This window comes from Rhopilema esculentum, chromosome 16 (assembly GCF_057945365.1).
Source record: "Rhopilema esculentum isolate cy_ngs chromosome 16, ASM5794536v1, whole genome shotgun sequence".
Lineage (NCBI taxonomy): Eukaryota > Metazoa > Cnidaria > Scyphozoa > Rhizostomeae > Rhizostomatidae > Rhopilema > Rhopilema esculentum.
In genome coordinates, this window is record NC_142830.1 from 13,323,131 (window position 1) to 13,344,568 (window position 21,438).

The following is a 21,438-nucleotide window of genomic DNA, read 5'->3' on the forward strand; positions in this document are numbered from 1 at the left end:
AAATTTGATCACAGTCAATGCTCATTAGAAGAGCAAAAGAAACTTAGCTTGAATTTTCAAAGCAATAGACGTTTGCTTTAACCAGGAGAGATATAAAGTGAATTTTTATTTGAAACTGGGAAAAGTTGAATCATCAAGTAGTTAGCAAATTTTGATCTTTCTTTTAGAATGCTTTGATATGAGACACTTTGGAACATTTTCCTAGATGTTCCCATTCACAAATATTTCTAAAAGAAAAAGAACTCAAATCTATAGCTGTGGTTCAATTTAACGGTTAGTGAGTCTAATTTGTTCGTGTTTGACCGGATCGGATCCGAAAGAGTACGAGTAGCCCTTGCGTTTACAAGGGAACTGGTTGATCCTCATACTTTTGAATCCGCTATCCGAACACTTTTGGGATCGCCTTCAGAGATGGCCCGGATCCCGTGTAAATGGTTGGCAATAATTGTCAATTCTTCGGTCCTTTGAACATCTGTTCTGTAGTTTTGACGTCAGAAAAACCAAACACGATGTCAACTTATGATACACACCAGTTTTATTGAAAAACTTTTGATACACACCAGTTTTTGAAAAATGCATGTGCGTAGCCTGTAGATCCACCCAAATCCGATCCCGTTTAAGCGCACATTGTTTTGCATCGGATCCCCGTTAATCACCGGCAATTATAAAAATTGGCCTACAGAGCACCCCGACATGGAAATAAAATTTCTTATGAAATATGTTTCAGCACGATTCTATTGGACATAATATCAACAAAGCTTTCCTTTGCCGTTGTTTGTGTCAACCGTACTTGTTGCATTGGTGTTAGTCCTAATCTTGAGATTACAAAGCTTTGAGCCTGTTGATGCAATTACTGCTTATGCAATTCAAAAACAGTTATTAAGGTTGCAAAAAAACACCATGAAAACAGGGAATTAAAAAGAGCTGTTTTATAAAACAGCTGGTCCATAAATATACAGTCAGTTTAGTGAGGTTTTTTATTTATCAACCACAATTCAAGAAAAGATGCTCTTTACCATGCTGCTGGTGGTAAACGAGCAAAAACGCGCTGTTTTTTTCGTAAAACTTTGTCTGTTTTGTAAACATATGCATTTAATACATAGTTCTTGCAACAAAGCGCTGTTTACTTTAATAAAAAGCAATGGGCTACAAACCGAACATTGAGGAACTCTATGCATGTCAATCGGAAAATGGAAGAAGTTAAAACAAAGATTGACCACAGCTTATTTAGACACCTTTGCTATTCATCATTTTACCTAGACTTAGCAAATAAGCGAAACTGTTTAAAAAATCTATTGAACTTTAGAAGTCAGTCTGTTATTAGCTTTTTGTAATCATTATCTGTCGTATCACTATAAAGAGAATCTAGAACTGCCATGCAAATATAAGCCACCTGAAGCATTGTAATTAACTTATTGTGAGAAAGGTCGATTAAACTCCAATCATCAGCATACTTAACAAACCTAATTCAATTTAGATTGAAGTAAGACGCTGCTGAAATGAAGAAGCATAGTTCAGTAGCAAAGGCATATATCATGTCAATCAAGGCGGTAATTTTGTCAATTTCCGTTGGTTGTAATCTTGCGACAATATTGCGAGAGAGCTGCCAGTATTATGGAGACTTTAACATCGTTTTAAAAGACATGGCAGTGACAGGCAATGTGTTAAAATCCTTTGTAGGTAAAACAAAGCGGCAATGCACACTTGAGTGTATGTCAAGCCTTGAATGTAAATCACTGAACTTTAAAGAGGACGGTGGACAATGTGAGCTGCTTGATCGGAGTTTGACATCGAGTATGACAGCTATCAGCAAAAGACTTGGGTGGGTGTACATGACAACAGATGAAAAAGCTTCTAATGTAAGTATTCTTGAAAAATAATCTGGGTACCAAAGCCTACAAAATTGGGAAGAGAGATTGGGATAACTTTGAGTAAGTCCGCAATCATATGTGAACCCATTAAAGTTGGCTTTAAAACAATAAGTAAGTAAGAAAAGAGAAAGTGTAAGACAACTTTGGTCTTGGCAATACATTAATAATGTTTGATAATTAATGGTAAGATCTTTCTAAAAACGTCCTTTCATTCTTTCTTTGGTTTCTTTCGACATTATATTGATTAGAATGTACAGCAAACGTGGTCTATACTCACAGGAAAGACCATCTACCTATCAAAATTCTCTCTTTCTAACGCCCCTATAAAACTGTGTACATGACGATAAAGATTGTTCTCATATAAAATATTTTACTTGCAATGTCTTGTCACTAGGTTGGTCCACGGTGTGCATTATTGTCTCCTTGCCGAAATGGTGGTAAATGTGTGGATACATGCACTGAAGATGGGTTCAAGTGCCAATGCAAAGAAATATTTACAGGCAAATATTGCGAAAACGAAAGAAGTAAGGGACACTTTCGTACCTGCAATACGTGGCAATATAGATCGCATGATGAACCTGTTGCCATCATGCTATAATTTTTGTAAAATAAGAATGTTATGCAAATTTTGTTGGTACAAAATGTGAACTCTTCGGAGTTATCCATGTTATAGAAATGCTTGCTTTTTCAAGGCTATATTTATTACAAGTTAATAAAGTAAGAATATCACATGGCTAGTATCTTTATGATACAACGAAAAGTATTTCCTTGTCACACAATTGTTGTTTTTACTATTAGCTTCAGTTTAAGGCTAGAGCCTAAAAAATGAGACCAAAATGGAGTGCGCCTTAAAAGGGACTAGATCGATTGCAACTTTAAGCATGAAGACTTGCACGGGAATGGACATTTTGCTTTGTTATACTGTTGTCCAAAGAAGTCCAAGGAAGGTGGTGTTTCTACCGTAATAAAAATATGCATGTACTTTAGAGCTAATTTGTTTATTATTCTTTACATTCTATAGTATTTGAAAAGATATACTTTTGAAGTATTTTACGCAATCAGGTTGCATCGAGATGTCTTTTACTTGAGCTAAGCAGCGATAGAGAATTAATAAGAGTAAACACAAAAATTTGGCTTTCACATTCCGATATCAACTTCAGCAGTCTTGAATATTATCAATGGCTTATTGCAACAACTTTCTAGTTTTGTTTTTCTAGAAGTTCAAATACCTTCAATATGAAATAAAATTAGATATTCCAAGCAAACTTTCTCTTACTGCTTTTATCAAGATTTTGTCAGTTGCCGAGCAGCCTATGAATCGGGTTATCGCAAAGATGATGTTTACTTGCTTAGTTGCCTTAAAGTCTAGCTGCGTTAAAGAAGCAATTATTGGTTCACAGCTGTATCTTTTATGAGATTGAAACCAGCAGACTTGAATATCATCACCGGCCTGTGGTAACAAAGCCATTTTCATTCAGAAGCTCTACCCATCTGAAAACCAACCATCGATATTTTTAGGCATATGTATTCTAGAAAACAAGTACCTTTGATATGAAGCCAAATAGGATGTCTTAAGCAAGTTTCCTCTTTCTGCATTTTCAAGGTTTTGCCAGTTGCCAAGCAGCCTACGAAGCGGGTTATCGCAAGGATGGTGTTTACTTGCTTTCAAACATTGGACACCATTATTGTGTTCTGAATGGGACAACGACTTGTAGCGGCGTTGGAGGTTGGACACTAGCGTTAAAGACGGATGGAAGACTGGTAAGAACAACTCTTCTACAAAAATCGCTTATTATCAGATCAAGAACCAAACAGAAAATTAAGCTTAATGCATAAATTAATAACATTTTTTGGACAATTATGTGGGTAAATATTTTCGAAATGCTTCTATGGACACATTCATTGAAAAAGGTAACAACAATTTTGTATCAGGTCGAGGAGTTGAGAGAGAGCGTAAGAAATCTATATCTTATGAGATTGTTCTAGTGATTTCTATGCCAGTGAAAATTAAATTGAGTACAGCAGATGACAGGCTGCCTTTAAAAATGAAGCAAAACATGACAATCTTTATCATCTCTAGGATATTTTCTAATGCTCTTGTAAATATGATTTCTCTATACTCCCATGGTAGAACACATTTCGATACGAGTCAAGTCACTGGACATCAAGCAGTGTCTACAACCACGTTTATGCTTTGACAGAGGGTTTTCTTGGCGACCAGGAAGCGAAGTTTCCAGCATTCAATGCATTGCCATTTACTCGAGTTTGTGTTGGGATGAGATCGGGAAGTGAGAAAAGCTATATTACTCTAGGTCATAGATCAGCATCACTTTTGACACACTTTAAAGGCTCATTTTATGGTAAGTTTCTACACACAACGTACGTAATTAAATCTTATTATGGCTTCCATTTTGCTAAGCCTCTGCACTAGCCAATCACAGTTTAAAGATCTTTTGTTTGTTGATGGCGAACTTTGGTTCCTTTTTGCGCAAGTATGACATTGCCTTACAACTGAAACATATGATTTGCTTGTTGCTTCTAGCCAGAACACCCTAAAAAGAATTAGAAAAAATGACAAAAGGTATGAATTCTTCACATTGTCAAGAAGTTTATCACATCAAAAAAGACAAAGTTACCGTTAGAAAATTGCGTTAGAAAATGGTGCAACTGAACTTTTTTGCTTGTATGCATATTGTTGTTTGAAAATGTTTTTGTAAACTGAATTTCCATCTAAGATACTTAATAGAAGATCTGTTTCCAAGTTCATACTTTACGCCCATTCTTTAAAAATTCAGCCACTACAGAAATGTTAAGTCCGTACAATTTTCCTAAAAAGGTTCCAGGGTGAGTACAAAAATAGCTTCTTTTGACCAGCGAAAAACCTTAAATGTGTTGACAGACAAATTGTCGAGGGGGGGGGGTACTGCATCCCCCCTGAACCGCCTGCACCCCCATTTACACCTTATTGGGATGAGCGTTTGCATTTTTTTGGGAAGCTTTTATTTAATTGGGGATTGTGGTCAAAATTAATGGTAAACAAAGTGTGATCTCCAACTTAGATAAAATTATTTTCTTTAAAAGGAACTAATCAGCTAAATAATTGGCGCAATTTGTTGAAAGGAAGCCAGCTCCAGCCCTATTGTAATAGACAAGGGTTCAATAACATCATTACCGGTAGTGTAAACGTTGGAGTGAGGATTGGAATCCTTGGCAACGACGCTAACGACTGCATCACCCCTGATTCAGCTATTGGCATAGGTATTGGCGGTTCTCATTTACAACCCACTGGCGTTTATACTGGAGCGACAATGAGTGCACAGAAGGTTTTCGGATATATACTCATAAAATAAGTAGATCTGAAGTGAAGAAGCAATGATAACGAATTGATTTCATCACTTTTTGGCTAATATCTAGCACTTTAAGAGCACAGTACAAGTGACTTCTCGCAAGGCAACAAAAAATTTTTTTTTAGAGGCAAACCATGACTTAGAATGGCACAGTTTATAGCTCAGTGCAGTCAATTTTACTGCCTTGTTTCTGGTACACAGTTGTTGTTTGATTAAAAAATTCTGTAAGCCCGTCCATTGTATAAAGGAAAAAAAAGAGAAATTAAAGGAAAAATGCTGAGAAACTTCAAATTGCATTGGAATGGAGCATTAGGCCTCGTTTTTTATACTATTGTTATTGAACATGTAAATCTGGTTTACTTCAAAAGCACGTTGTTTTTATCCTAAAAATTAATAACGAGGACACTGTTTCCGAGCGATTGCCAAGCAGAAATTCAGATAAATGCAACAGAAATCATTTTGCCTATTGCAAAGTATTTAAAAGAAGCATTAAAAAGCAGATTAGATTTAAGCTAGCCTTATTTTTTGAGGCTTGAGGTTTGAGCTAGCCTTACTTTTAATTTTTTTTCTGTTGTAGTTCGACCACAACTTCACTGTTCATCTTTTAATGTTTCTGTTATTCTTAAAAGGTTGTTTTAATCATGCTTGTAGATTTAACGGCATTTTTATTGATATTTAGATTGTAAAACCTTTTACCTATGTTAAAGTATCGTTAAATTTGAAAAATATCGGACATGAAGTCAAATCACTGCAATAACATGACATTGGAGAACTATTAAAACCGAAGAGATCAGTGGCGGTTTTAAGGGGGGTTAAGGGGGGCATGGCCCCAGGCCCCGCGTTTATGATAGCCAAAAAGGGCCCATACCTAAGAAAAAAATGGAAATTGCAAATAAAGAACAAGGGCTCCGCAGATGTTTTGGGCCCCAGGCCCCGCAGTTTCTAAAACCGCCACTGGTAGAGTTGGTTTGGAGGAGGAAGGGGGAGTGGAGGGGCTTATTTCAGTAGTCAGGTGCAAACGTTAGCATTCGTAAAGATTTTAAGTTTTATGTTTTTAGAATACAATTGTAGAGTTTTCGTGGAAACTGTAATCAGGATGAGATCCAGAAATTATCTCCCTCTGAATGAAAGCAGACAATTTTTGATGAGTGGCGGAAAAGCTTCCAACTTACATAAGACTAGCAAGCAAAGAAATAACAACATGCTGCTAAAAGGAATGTATAAGAAATAAACAAAGCAAACAGGAGAATGCTTAGGGTAATTCAGGGTAGTTCAGCTCCTAAATAATATTCCAAAGTCTTCTAACAATTAAAGGAGCTGAAAGCCTTAACAGCAACACGAGATGTCATATGTTTTTGCCTTGATTGATTTCAAATACTTTAAAAGTAATTTTCTTTTACATTTAGCAATTATTATTCTTTCTTTGTGAGCTGTGACGTAATTTCTTCGTCATCCGAAATTAATTCTTAAAATATTACTATTTATAACGTACTATTAAACCGTGTTTTAATAAGTTATAAAAACCATTCACTTATTATCGTCATGGAATGTAAATTATGTGGCATTGATAGCAGTAATAAAAAAAGTTGCAATAGATGAAAATATCAAATATAGCTGAAATTACTTGAATTTTTAAACTCCTGCTATTAAGCTGGCAGCCGAGAGGTTCCGGAACCTTAGGGCAAAACCGATAGACTAGCCTGTAATTGGTCTAAAAGGCATTTGAGAAGTTTTCTTGCAGACATTTCTTGCAATCATTTAAAACGTTCTACTATATCCAGAAAAACGATTCCTCGTTAACATTTTTATCAAAATAGTTAAACGGTAACCTTGGTTTTAACTTTCCCTCAAGAAGACAAGAGGCTTCTTAATTAGAAAGGTCTAAAAATTGTTTCGAAATCTAAAATACTAGCTTTTTCAGTCAGTCTACACAATCACATTTTCCTTCAACTAATGAAAACGTAAAATTTTTACCAAAAACAAACTGACACAAATATCCTTAATTTTGTTTCAATTTCAGTTAAACTTCAGCAAATGTGATATTCGTACAGTCCGCCAATTTTCCTCTTTTTCTTAACAAAATAAAAAGTTTAAAGAAATTGCCACATTGATTGATATGGTGCTGGTATCTGATTAAAAGTATAAAAGTAATTGGTCTGTTATACATGGTCTATAACAGATTCGAGACATGAATTAAACATGACTCCGAAACATAATAGCAGAAAGAAAGAACGGGAGACATAGAAGTAATTTATCGTCTGTTGTCCCAGAAGGAGGGAACCTGATCTCGTGAGTATTAGGTTTGCAAAAGCTGAAATCGATTTCTAAGAAAAGCTGTTAAGGAATCCTACTGGGCCAAAGAACTGGTAAGGTTGCTTGCTCCCAAAAGATTCCTTATTCCCAAAGGATGCATCGCACTCGGTCGATTTACAGATAATCATAAACTCAGTTCATTTGTAAATGATGAGAATTTGCAAAAATAAACACAAAGTGATTTAATGCCTGAATCTCAATCTATTTGACTCAACGTTTAAGAGTAAAAATAGGAAACTAGTAAGACAGATTTCTGTTCTTCGATGATCAAACTTTTCTGGTCAGCACAGGTTGGCCTACCACCTATTGAAGAGAAACATCATCAAATTAGAAGATAGAAACGATTTCCAAATATATTCAGTGACATACTTTTCAGTGAAATACTTTAGAATTTGTTTTACTTGTCAATAATAATCGAGTAAGACTTCTAGCGAGGGTGAAAATAGCATTTTCTCAAAATTTTTGAGTTGATATTCAGCCAGAGTAATTGCAACAAATGGAGAAATTCGTAAAGATCCTGAATAACTGGTCTTTGCATAAGTACTTGATCATAAGAACTTGATTAAAATATGCTTGATTACCAAAGATTCGAGATGAAATGTAACGCAACACAAGAGGCGAAAGAGCAGACCTTTGCGGGACTCCTACACTCTTACACACACTATGAATTAACAAATTGCAGTATCAAATCTAACTCGCCTGTATCATATACATTGATGCGTTATATCTAAGTACTTGTATGTTCCAAAACACGGATCGCCAAACACTCCATTGGTTGCAGGTAGCCGACAAAATCTTCTTGCATTGCATCTGTTTTGGGCGATTTGTAGAGATCTAGAAATCATTGAAATATATAATAAGAGGTCTTTTTAAGATGGGCAGGAGACAATTGTTTACTAAAACCAATTCATCTATAATTTGTAAAAAGCGAAACCGTGCATCATTGGAAATGGAAAAGATTAAGTGTCTTTCGTATATCTAAACTTAAAAAGAAAAAGCGTATGCTGGTTTTCCTGGCAAAGTAAATTTATCATACTTTTTCTCAATATTTTTTAAAAATTTTCAAGAGAGGGCAGAGCAAGGCGTCAAGAACCTTCATATAGACCACACTACCCCCATCTGCAAGACCCTGCCTTTGACTATAAATAAACTAACAAGCAAAACATAGGATAGTGGCAAGTGATCCCCAATTAACTCATCGTGATATGACTCGGGAAAACTGACTAATATTCAGAAGAGAAAATGCCACTGAAACAAGTGTTTCAAAGAGTACAACAAGGAAAAGACTCAATAACTGCCATTGTTCTCTGTACCGTTTTAGTTGAAGAAACACATAATAAAAGCCTTCAGTTGTATAATCCCCCGTCGATGCAACTAACGAGCATGAGCAAGATTACTTATCAGTGGCAATCGCGCATTATGAACGATTTGAGGACGGGTGCTGGGTCTATCTGATGCAATGAGTACATTATTGAATTTGTGTCAGTTCTGCTTCTGCTGGTAAACAATACTGTGACGAACCTGCGAGCAATGCAGTGGATGTTTCTCATAGCTGAGTTACGGCAAGAACTTCTGTTAGTCCGTCCATAACGGGCGCTTCGTATCTTTAATTTGTATCCAATAGGACAATTCAGACTGGCTGTCTGGCCCTCACACACAATCGACCGTTTTGCTAAAATTTAATGAGAATGAAATAATGCCTGAGATCAAAGACAATTTTATGATACAATAAAGGTGAGTGAGCAAGGGATAGGGGGAGGGGGGCTGGTAGGTCTGTTTAATCGAGCTAGGAAGCTTAGGACGATAAGAAGCCTTTATAAATAATATAGCTTGAAAAATTATGAGGGGAAAGGATGTGTTTGGCTTTAAAAATTTGAAATAGTAGAAGCACTTTGTCATCATTCTTGCTGCTAGGGCTGTTGAACTGAGAACAACTTTCCCGATCGCCAATACTGTTCCGATAATATGGAAACACATATCGCGACGATCGGCAATTACGAAGAAACTATTTAATTTTGTTATAATCACGTGGGCTCGATCAGCCAATTAGATGATTAGCCTGCTGGAATGGTCAATACTTCAGAGCTGAAAGAGATTATAGAACTGCCAGTCGCCAAATGTCACGATTAACATACTCATATTGAATTGGAAATCTGGAGTTTCAGACATGCGTCGGTGGCATGCTGTCCCTTATTCCTTACGATCGTTATATGATTTAGTGGAAACCAGACTTAGCAATCAGGAAGTTGCATAAAGATCGAAATAATAAGATTTTTCTTACATGCATAACGACGTCGGCATTGGTAGGTAACTTGCAAGTACTTGTATGTTCCAAAGCAGGGATCCCCAAACACGCTGTTGACCGCATGTAATCTGCATATTGGTGTTCCATCGCAACGTCGTTTGACAGCCTGTAATGTCCTACAAATTCAAAGTGTTGCCGATATAAAAAATGCAAAAGCTTGTCAGTAGATAAGACATTTGAAACTTTTTGCGTTCCTTGAGCATTTCATGTACAAATGACCTTTGGGACCTTTGGGGCCTTTAGGACCTTTGGGACCATTGGGACCTTTTGGACCTTTGAGACCTTTGGGATAAAAGATGCAAAAGGTTGTCAGTAGATGAGACCTTTGGAACTTTTTGTGTTCCTGGAGCATTTCATGTACAAATGACCTTTGGGACCTTTGGGGCCTTTGGGGCCTTTGGGACCTTTGGGGCCTTTGGGACCTTTGGGACCTTTGGGACCTTTGGGACCTTTGGGACCTTTGGGACCTTTGGAACCTTTTGGACCTTTGGGACCTTTGGGATAAAAGATGCAAAAGGTTGTCAGTAGATGAGACCTTTGGAACTTTTTGTGTTCCTGGAGCATTTCATGTATAAGTTACCTTTGGGGCCTTTGGGACCTTTTGGACATTCAGCACCTTTTAGACCCTCAGCACCTTTGGGACCTTCGGAACCTTTTGAATCTTCTGGGGACTTTTAAAAAATTTGATGTATACTGCACTTTAAATTTTTGGCATAGACACTTTTCTGCAAATTTGACCACTTACAGAGATGAGGCCTTGCTAGATTTTATTGAGCATATCAGAAAAAAATTGGCTTTTTAGGGATTTCGTTGTAGTGCAGAAGCACACCAAGCCTACACCAATTGCTACGTCCAATCGATCGATGGTAAGTCATTGCTGCGCCAAATTTACACCATTGCTAGGCCAACAGGTTTGCAAATAACGTCACCAACTTTATAATTTATTCAAGTAAATATTTCACACACAAAGGCAAAAGATCAGAACTAAAAGACTTAACAGAATATATTTTTATTTTTATTTAAGATAATTCACTTATTAATACCTAATTTACTTTTTTATTTCAGTATCCCGGGAGAAGAATGAAATAAACACAACTACAAAAATTTTTGTCGCTATTTGTATAACAATCGTATTGAGAATTGAACATTGATACTTAAACTTCTGTCGATCCTGCACCCGAGAGCTTGAGAATGGTACAGAGCTGCAACTACGTAAAACTCTCATTGTAAAAATGTGAGCCTACCTCCTAGAATGGCAATTGGTCGTCCTGATTGAAGGATGGGGGCACGTCTTGCTATCGGTTCGGCCATAGTTCGCCCGGGTAATGAACATAGATCGGTCCCTTGGACAGGTAATGTATTGTGACTTCCCCTCGCAGACGTTTACAGTTTGAAAAGCTATAAAATTAAAAAATCTAATGTCAAATTTTGATCTTCGAACCAAGACATTGCTAAAACCCTTGACTTACGAGAAAATATATTGCAATTCTCATAATGAGGAGCATGTATTGGAAAACGTAATCAAAAGTTTGATTGGTGGAAATATCTCTAGGAAATGCTTACTAACTACTCCTCAAAGTTTGTCTTTCTGAAGAATTATGTTTATTCCCTTTAATTGATTCCTGTAATTGATATTTAATTGACATATTTATTGAAAACCTTTAAATATGTTTTTTAAATTTTAAAACCTTCTGGTTTGACAGTATATTTATATACAAAAAATATTTTTTTACAAAGTTTCATTCAGTAAACAGAATTTTATATACTGTATTAATCAGTGTCGAAATTATCCAATCAATGTTTATTCAATCAATGTATGGCAAACAAAACATATCGAACTAATCTAAGGTTTAAATAGGAGTTTCTTTCTTGAATTTTGTACATACCTGAAGGGTTCTTGATACATCGATAATTGATTCTTAGATATTTGTATGTTCCTACACAAGGGTCGCCAAAAACACCGTTACTGGCTTGAATGCGACAAACTTGCTTCCCTCCGCACATCGTGACAACCTTTTGCATTGAGCTGCAAAAATGAATTTTGGCAAAATTTCAAGACAGGATTATACAGAGCATAGAAAAAGATCTAAACATAGCCGAAAGGAGAACTAAATAGAAAGACTCTCAATCTTTTGGTGTCAATGGATAAAAGAATTATTGATTGAAAACGTGGAAAAAAATTGAAACATTCTATCACGATAAAAAAGATATATTTTGCTAAAGAGACTAAACCTGTGGAGGAGCCTATCCGATTTTTTGTCACATAACGGAGAAATCAATTGTTTCAGTCGGAGGCATTTCAGTCGTTTTTCGAGATCTTAAAAAATTATTAAAAAGATCTTAAACATTTTTTCGCTAAGCTATCAATTTTTTTTATTAAAGATTGTAGCTTAAAGGTCTAATACGAGAAAGATGTCGATATTGGCTTTAGGTGAGTACGTGTTAGAAGGGGGTACAGAGCAAATGACACCCACTGGACTTTGATCCGCTTTGGACGTGCTGACTACGGGCCTATCAAATTCAATCTCCGAGCAAGAATGAGAATGTCTTGTAAAACGTACCTGGCAGCTCCACAGTTGGTTGTTCTAATGGCTGGGTTTCGACAAGTTGTCCTGTCTGTTCTGCCGTATTTCGCCCCCAAGATTTCTAAAACTTGACCATTACCACATCGGAGAGTTGCATGTCTGTGTTCACAGACGTTGATGATGGAGCCTGGCGGAAGGTTGGAAAATTGAAAATGTCATTTGTGAGCTTGAACTAATTCTATCACTTACAGAAATGGTTTACCCATGTAATGCTATTTAAGTTATCTGCGTTGGGGTTTTTTCTAAATGAACTAGGATAAGTATGGTATTTTTGGCATGGATTCAAAACGTGCGGTTTAACAATTTCTACCCCGTCCATCAGATAGGAAGCTTATTCCTAGAAAATGATACGGTATAATTGACAACACATGCACTTTTACAAATTAAGGTATTTGGTGACCTTGATTTAAAAGTAAAAACATCCTCGCTATGGGTGGAAAGGAATCACTCATCAAATTTAGAGGTATTTTTTGTCAATCTGACACAGAATTTTTAAATGTGTAATTGTTTACTCATTTCTAGTGTTGTTGTAATTTTATATTTAATTCATTTTCAGTAAAAAAGTTTTCATCATAAATTTCTGTTCGTCTGAATCTATCTTTGCTGTAATTATTAGTCTAGACTTTAAGATCTAGACAATGAAAGATGGCACACGAACGCTGCCCATTCCACTAGCTTGCGCTTTTGAAATGAAGAAGTTTTAAACTTTTCATAAATTCTCTTTTAACATACTTGTTGGTTTCTTGATGCATCGATAATTGATTCTTAGGTATTTGTACGTTCCTACACAAGGGTCGCCAAAAACACCGTTACTGGCTTGAACGCGACAAAATTGCTTCCCTCCGCACATCGTGACAACCTTTTGCATTGAGCTGCAAAAATGAATTTTGGCAACATTTCAAGACAGGATTATACATGCTTTATATAGAGCATAGAAATAGATCTAAACATAGCTGAAAGGAGAAATAAATAGAAAAATTCTCACTCCTTTTTGTAAATGGATAAAAAAATTATCGATTGAAAACTTTGAAAAAAATTGAAACATTCTATCACGATAAACAAGCTATATTTTGCTGAAAAGACTAAACCTGTGGAGGAGCCTATCCGATTCCTGTCATATAACGGATAAATCAATTGTTTCAGTCGGAGGCCATTCAGTCGTTTTTCGAGATCTTAAAAATTATTATAAAGATCTTAAATAATTTTTCCAATAAGTTATCAATTTTTTTTATTTAAGATTGTAGCCTAAAGTTCTAATACGAGAAAGATGTCGATATTGGCTTTAGGTGAGTACGTGTTAGAAGGGGTACAGAGCAAATGACACCCACTGGACTTTGATCCGCTTTGGACGTGCTGACTACGGGCCTATCAAATTCAATCTCCGAGCAAGAATGGGAAAGTCTTGTAGAACGTACCTGGCAGCTCCACAATTGGTTGTTCTAATGGCTGGGTTTCGACAAGTTGTCCTGTCTGTTCTGCCGTATTTCGCCCCCAAGATTTCTAAAACTTGACCATTACCACATCGGAGAGTTGCATGTCTGTGTTCACAGACGTTGATGATGGAGCCTGGCGGAAGGTTGGAAAATTGAAAATGTCATTTGTGAGCTTGAACTAATTCTATCACTTACAGAAATACTTTGCCTATGTACTTCTAAGTGAATAATCTCCCATAAAGTTTATAACGCTATAAAAACAACCAATTTATGGTATTTTTAGCATTTATTTTGGAGAATCCATGTGAAAATGGCTTTTGTTTATATTTGATATTTAGAACACAGTTGTGTTTCGACTAGGCATACTTTTGTTGAGGACATTTTTCTCACACAATAACTTTGTAGGCAATATTAACCATTCATAAACATCAAGATAATATTTATTGCATTTAAAGAAATCTCTAGCTGAAAATCCATTGAATCTTGGACCAACATCGCAAGCTGTCTCTGCCTATTTAACAGCTCTAGATATTTTTAGAAGAAAGCATAAAATTTGGAAATAAGAAACAAATCAAGAATTTTTTGGCGCTATTTTTTTCAGTCAATGCCCCTCTACTCATATTTCTTCCCTTAGCAGCATTCATCCCTGATCATTTGAATTTTGTCAGTGGAGCTGCGAATCGCTCGGCTAATTACGGAGGCGAGCAATTGTTTCCAATGATAATATATAATATACGAATCAACGCTCTATATACAAATCATATACAGATGATCAGCAAAAGTTGTTTCCGGTTGATGTTTTTGTTGATTTAGCTATAATCGTTATTAGGTTAAAAACAAAGCTTCAACAAAAAGAAAAAGTGACTTAAATGCAATTAAGAATCACAAGAATATATCTAAACCTCAAGTTATCTGATATTTCAAACCATTTAATATCCAGCCCCATCCAAAGTACATTTCGCAATCTCTGCAACGAGGCACTCTAACATTACATTTATTTTTTCGCAAGAAACAAATTTCGTCACTGAGTACTCCAGTTTCTAGGGTTTTGGGAAATTTCATTACTCGTTACTTATCAAGCGTGTCTTGATTGTGATGTTATCAAATTTAAACTTTGGCTACTGCGGTTCGCACAAATTTAATTTAAATGATCTAAATACTAATTATTTGATTGAAAAAATTATGGAAGAAATGCTTTATCTGACATCCAGCCTTATATTAATACAAAGTTATGCCAACTTATCATTCATGACAATAAGATCTTTGATGACGTCATGCAAACTTTTTGATGACGTCATGGTGAAAATACTGATGTCAGCAAGTCATGCTTAAATATACATCAATTGAAAGCTTGGAACGAGACGAGTCAAAATATGCCATTTGCGTCAAAAAATAACACTACTGTAAAGAGCTAGCGATGATTGTCTGATTTTTTACCCTTAAATGACGTCACCAGTCCCGTGACATCCAGGCGTTTTCAAAAAAGTCACCTGGCAGATTATGAAAGCCTGGAATCCCTACTACAAGAATCCGTTGAGAAAGTAAACATTAGCTTGAATGTCAGATTGTCAGGCTATGTGTCCTGTCTAGCGAGATTCATTAGTTTTATATTTTTTTTAAATGCTCGTGAGAATGCTTTAAATATTTTCGATTCTGTCCTTTGGTGAGTGAAGTATATTTCTAATTCTCTCTATTTAATTTTTTTTGCAAAGCAGCCATTCATATCGATAGATTTCCACGAAATTCCGTAGATTTGGATAGTTCAAAATGCAATAGTTTTTAACTTTTCTCTTCGAGTACCGGAGTTTAATAACTTCTTTTGGATTGTGCATTAATCGTTTCTATTAACAACTCTCTTATAAGAATTTATATAATTTTGATAAAGAACGCAAAAACCTTACCTTGAGTTGATGCAAAAAAGCCAACGCAAAATAGTATTGCAATGGAAAGCATATTGATTCTTCAATCTAATGTAAAATCTAAAAAAACAAAAATTTGACTTGAAAGCAAACAACTTCAAAATTTGTTATAGCTTATACTAGTATACTAACGGTAATTGGCTTAGATTTTTCGAATTTCAAAAGACGATTCAAGTTCAGGAAATTTAAATAAGAATTCATAAAAAGTTGCAATGAAAATAAGTAGAATGCATCAAAGAAACTTGCTGAAAACAGTCAAATAGAATATAATTTTTATCATAAATTTGTGAAGTGATGTTGACGTATCGTAATTCCAATCGAAATTGTACGAATAAGCTGCAGTATTAAGTATTTTACCAAATTCTGTCGTACTTTTTTGTAGCTTTTTTGTTTTAGAGAATTAAGATAGTTGAGTTACTCAAATCATTGGATTCAACCAGGTCCCATGTTGCATTAATTGTACAACTCGGAGTTGCATCTGAAAAACGTCCTGTCGGCTGTGAAGTTGTTACATAAATATAATTGGGAAAATTACATAGATTAATTAAGCCTTGTTTTCCTAACGTTATTATCTGAAATAAACTTTGAAATGGAATTCGCTGTCGTCCTTATTCATACTGCAGCCTTTCTTTCCTAGCAATGTTTTCCTGCAGTAAATTGCAGCAAATAACTTCAATGTCTAAACGACGAGAAAGGAGCTGAAATTAGTATCTTGTGACAAAGTTGACAACATATAAAACATTGGAGAATGAAAGAGCATAAACTTACAAGCTTTTTTCCAGACCAATCTGTCTTTCCAAGTAAGTGCACTGAAAAGCGTTCTGTATTTGCTTCAACTGAGAGAGATCCCCCTCTTTTATTCTAGTGGTGTTTACTCCTGTCAACGCAGGGATTACTGCTTGATATCTCAATTTTCCGCCTTGCTGTCGTAAGTTTGATGCGTCACCAACACCCAAAAGGCTTATTTTTGGCCCTACGGATACGGATTCACTGTGTGAATTAGAATTGTTTCTGAAGACGTCATAAAATGAAATTTAGAGTGAGATATGACCTCATAATCTGAGAACACGATAAAGCAGTGCATGTTGTTTGTTTACCGACATGCATCTAATTAAGCTTAACACTACTTAATTATTTGTCTGACTTTTACTCTGGGTGCCAGAGCCACAAAGTATCGAATACGGAAATGGAGATCGAGGCGGAAAAGCGGAGGAGCTCAATTCAATTCAATTCATGTTTTTTTACAACAATAATTAACTAAATACAGTATCAAAATAAAATTTTGATGTTTCAAAGCTACATTAGACAATTATACAAACGAGATAAATAACAATACATCAATTTACCAGAATATTGCTGAAGGACATATGGAAAGAGCTCTGAAAGAGCTTTCGGACCATATGCCTCCAGTGATGTGTAAAAGATCAGGAACAGTTAATATACCTGCATTCAATACTAACAATTTAAGAAAAGGTTTTATGATAAGGATAAAAATAAAGATGAACATTAAGAAGATAAGAAAAAACTAAATCGATTATAAAAAAATGAAAAGGGAAAAGGGGTTGAGGATCATCTTGTATTTTTAGGTGTATTCTTAAAGTAACAATTGTTTAAAGAGACATGAAAAGGTTTTTTGGAAGCAACACTTTTTATGTTACTTGGTATGTTATTTCAAATTTTTATACCAGCATTTGTTATGAATAAAGATTTGTAGTTTGTTCTAATTTGAGGCTGGAAAAAGTTACCGCTAGTAGCCTGTCGGGTTCTAATGTTATGACACTCTGTGGTAAGATGAAAGAAGTCACAAATGTAGCTATCAACTTTGCCTTTTGAAACTTCAAACATAAATTTAGCACATTCGAGTTTGTACATATCATCAAAATTTAGAAGGCCTAATGATTTGAAGAGAGGCTTACTATGACATGTACTATTTTTTAAAAGAATTAATCGCACGGCGTGTTTTAGCTTCTTCCTCAAAGGGTCCAGAGTATTCGAGTATGCCCCCCCCCCCCCAGTTTATCAGACAATAATTTATGTGTGGGGAAATAAAAGAATTATAAATACTAAGTAATATATCCTTGGGTAGAAAATGTCTGACTTTGGCTGAAAAACCAAGGCTTTTGGAAATTTTTATGTTAACATTTTGGATATGTGGTTTCCAGGTGAGATTCTTGTCTATCAGAACTCTGAGGTACTTAACATAATCTGACTCTTTCAACTGTTCACCATTAATAGATATATAAATGGTTTTAGGTTCCTACTTATGACGTGGCTTGATAATCAAGAAGTGAGATTTACTTGTGTTTAGGGTAAACATATTAGCAGCAAGCCTGGGTGCATTATTGCTCCAACTTTGGATTCAAAAGAGATCGCAGCTCAGAAATCCTAAAGATCTTCAGGAACAAAGCAATACAAGGACAAGAATCCAATGCAATGAGATAGAACTTCCAAAATAAATTAAATTTATTTTGAATACCTAGCCTGTGCTTGAAATAGGGGTCTGGAAATAATAATAAATCCCCAAGTTTGAATGGTATAATAAATGAGTACTTAAAGTATGGTTCATATAAAGTAATATTTATAATGACAAAAATATTTAACATCGTTCTTAAAATGGGTGTTTTGCCTGAAGCTAATGGGTGTATTCACTGAAGGTAAAATGGGTGTATTCCCTGAAGTTTAATTGGCATAAAAAAACCTATCTATAAAATAAAGGGTCTAAAAAACCTATCTAAAAATTCTGACACCAACAATTACAGAGGTATTACACTTGTAAGCTGCTTAGGTGAAGTTTTTACTGGTCTCCTTAATAAAAGACTTTCTTCTTACCTGGAAAAGATAAAAATTGCTTAATGAAAACCAAGCCAAGTTTCGCAATGGTTACTCCACAACTGACCATATTTTCAACTTGAATTTAATCGTGAATTATTTTCTATGTAAGGGGAAACGATTATAATGTGCATTTGTTTACTATGAAAAGGCATTCGATACGGTATGGAGAAAAGGATTTGGATGAAGTTTTTAAACCACTGTATCAAAGGATACTGTTTGAATGTAATATTAAATATGTATAGCAGAATTAAGTCAACTGTCGAAAAAGATGGTATATTCAGTGACATCTTCCCTTATGATATTGGCGTAAGGCAAGGGGAAAATCTTTCCCCTCTTTTGTTTGCAATTTTCATAAATGATATGGAAGATTCATTTTAAAACCTTGAAAATGGGGGCATAAATTTAGAAGTAAATGAACAGGTAATGCTTAAGTTACATACACTGTTGTATGCAGATGATACCGTAATATTCGCAGAGTCTGCGGAAAAACTGCGAAATTCACTAGACATCTTGTATATTTACAGTAGATTGTGGCGGCTCAAAGTTAACGCCAGCAAAACTAGGATCATGATATTTTCTAGCCTGCGTCACAGACCAAAAACTTCTCCGTGAACACTTCACGGAAGTTTTTGGTCTGTGACGCAGGCTAGATATTTTCAAGAAGCTGCAAAAGTAAAGTTGTGAAATTCAATTATAATGGTGAAAATATTGAAGTAGTAAACGAATTTAAGTATCTTGGTATAGTTTTAAAAAATAATGGGCGCTTTGTTGGTGCAGTGAAATTTATAAAAACTGAAGCAAATTAGGCAATGCGGTATTTGATTTCAAGGGCGAGAGCCACTGACATGCCAATAGACCTACAACTAAAAATGTTCGATTTATTAGAATTACCGATCCTAACCTATGGAGCAGAGGTATGGGGCAGGGGCGGATACAGAATAAAAGTTGACGGTCGCACATAAACAGTACCCGGCAGGCGGTCTAGGGGGCCTCCCTCGTGGTCAAGGGTAGAGCCACGATAGGGACCCAGCCCCCCTCCTCCCCCCCCGGAACCAGAGCAACTAGGTTTAATTTAAAGGGCAAAAACCCTAAAGCTCACAATGTCGATTATTACAACCACTATAAATAAAAGGAATAATTTCACCTTTTTTCAAGAAAGTCATCTTGATTTTTCGTCTAGAATATTATTTTCATGTCTTGTAAGCGTCAACTTTCTAACTGCGATTTGTCCCGCTAAGCAAGACTGATACACTTTGATTGATGAAACGCCTTAACGGACGCCCTTATCTTTAGGAGTTGCCTGACCAACGAGGTTTGCAGGCTTTGCAGTAGTTTTGAGGGTGGCGACGGGACTGGGGCCCTGAAACGTTCAAATTGTTCAGTCAAAAATTTTTCCCTTTTAAAAGGTTTTCCAAATTTTCCAGCAAATCCAAACACGCAGTTGAGACAAAATATCTTGAGATTCAGAAGTGTATACTTCCTGTGCACCTCTTCCGCATGAATAAAGAAAATTGGGATTTTTCTCCTTCACAACTTTCAACCTCGTCCACTTTCTTCCTGTGCCAGCAGTTGTGCGGCACAGAAATCTAACATAGTGTTTACAGACTTTTCGTGCCGCACAAATATGTGAAAACTTGAATTTTGATTGGTGAGATTTGGTAAAATATTTGCACAACAAAGAGCCCTGCATATTTGTGCGGCACGGGCGACATGCCTAAAAATCATACTGTTTACGGTCTAGGATGGTCTTTGAATTAAATTGTGGCATTGCGTGTGGGATCGACCAAGGTTCGGTCCTTTGTTTATTGTGTAAAGAGATGTGGTAAATATGATTGCCTTATTTTAATGACTGAAGACTAAAACTAAATTCTGAAAATCTGACGGTCTTCCGTGCGACCTGTGCGACACCCTGAATCCGCCCCTGGTATGGGGATTTGAAAAGTTATACTTAATCCATCAATTAGAGCTACAGTTTTATAAATTAATGATGAACCTTAGGAATCAACACTAAGTTATATGGTATACGTCGAACTAGGTCGTGTCCCTGTATCAATTAAAATAAAATCCAGAATGGTTAATTTTTGGGGCAAGGTGTTAAATGGTAAAAAAGAAAAGCTTCCCTATACTCTTTATTCTGTCTTAAAACGAGATTGGGAAAAAAATACCTTGGATCAAATCAATCAAGAGTTTGTTTGATAATAGCTACTGGCATGTCGATTGTATAGAACAATCATTTTGTAAATAATAGAAAGAATCAAATGGAAGTGGTAAAAACTTATTTAAAGGACCATAAGTATTAAATTGTACTTTAGTTATTTAATTGATGATGATGACGTTGATAATGGAGAGGAGAGGCTATAGCATGAAAGGGCGGATTCAAGCTCTCTCAGTTTATGTCGTTGACAGCTGTGGAAAACCGTGACGCACATTCGGAAGTTTTTCTCGCATTCATGCCCTAGTCTGATGCACACAGCAAATGCATGCAACGCAATAGAAAACCCATGGTGAAAGAACTGCGTCATAAATCGAAACAGTTTGTTCCTCTTCGACGGGAATTTTCTTTTCTCTAAGAACATTATTATGTCTACTTTGCTTAGCAACAACAACAACAACAGCAAACAACAAAAACAATTGTAAGTTGGAGTGAAAGTATTTGCTCTAAAATTGACCGTTTCCTAATTTCCAATAAAAAATTAATGCCAAAAAGACGTTTTGAGAGCAGCAAAAATGATCGTTTCATGTCTACTTTGTCAACAACACCAGTCTAGACTTGAATCGAGAATCCGTTTTGTTTATATGCGAATCAGTTTAATTTCAGTACGTGGCAGTTATG

The 21,438-nt window shown here is 35.7% G+C and overlaps 2 protein-coding genes across 3 annotated transcripts; one reads left to right on the forward strand and one right to left on the reverse strand.

Moving 5' to 3' along the window:
- Positions 1–1,148: 1,148 nt before the first annotated feature.
- Positions 1,149–7,570, forward strand: LOC135682222 (uncharacterized). The gene is made up of 5 exons (XM_065197011.2): positions 1,149–1,859; positions 2,266–2,395; positions 3,475–3,632; positions 4,003–4,231; positions 4,953–7,570. The coding sequence occupies exons 1-5, from the start codon at positions 1,500–1,502 to the stop codon at positions 5,219–5,221; spliced, it is 1,146 nt and encodes a 381-aa protein (XP_065053083.2). The 5' UTR covers positions 1,149–1,499; the 3' UTR covers positions 5,222–7,570.
- Positions 7,571–7,712: 142 nt separating this feature from the next.
- LOC135682221 (L-rhamnose-binding lectin CSL3) lies at positions 7,713–16,673 on the reverse strand. Of its 2 annotated transcripts, XM_089112910.1 has the most exons (11): positions 16,542–16,623; positions 15,756–15,833; positions 13,837–13,987; positions 13,154–13,293; positions 12,398–12,548; positions 11,723–11,862; positions 11,081–11,234; positions 9,813–9,952; positions 9,053–9,203; positions 8,231–8,365; positions 7,713–7,834 (listed from the first exon to the last, which is right to left on the reverse strand). In XM_089112910.1, exons 2-10 carry the CDS (start codon positions 15,805–15,807, stop codon positions 8,236–8,238), a joined length of 1,209 nt encoding a protein of 402 aa, XP_088969036.1. In that variant the 5' UTR covers positions 15,808–15,833; positions 16,542–16,623; the 3' UTR covers positions 7,713–7,834; positions 8,231–8,235. The 2 variants fall into 2 exon arrangements, with proteins under 2 accessions (XP_088969036.1, XP_088969037.1); XM_089112911.1 differs by lacking the exon at positions 15,756–15,833 and having other exon boundaries at positions 16,542–16,673.
- Between the last annotated feature and the right edge of the window lie 4,765 nt (positions 16,674–21,438).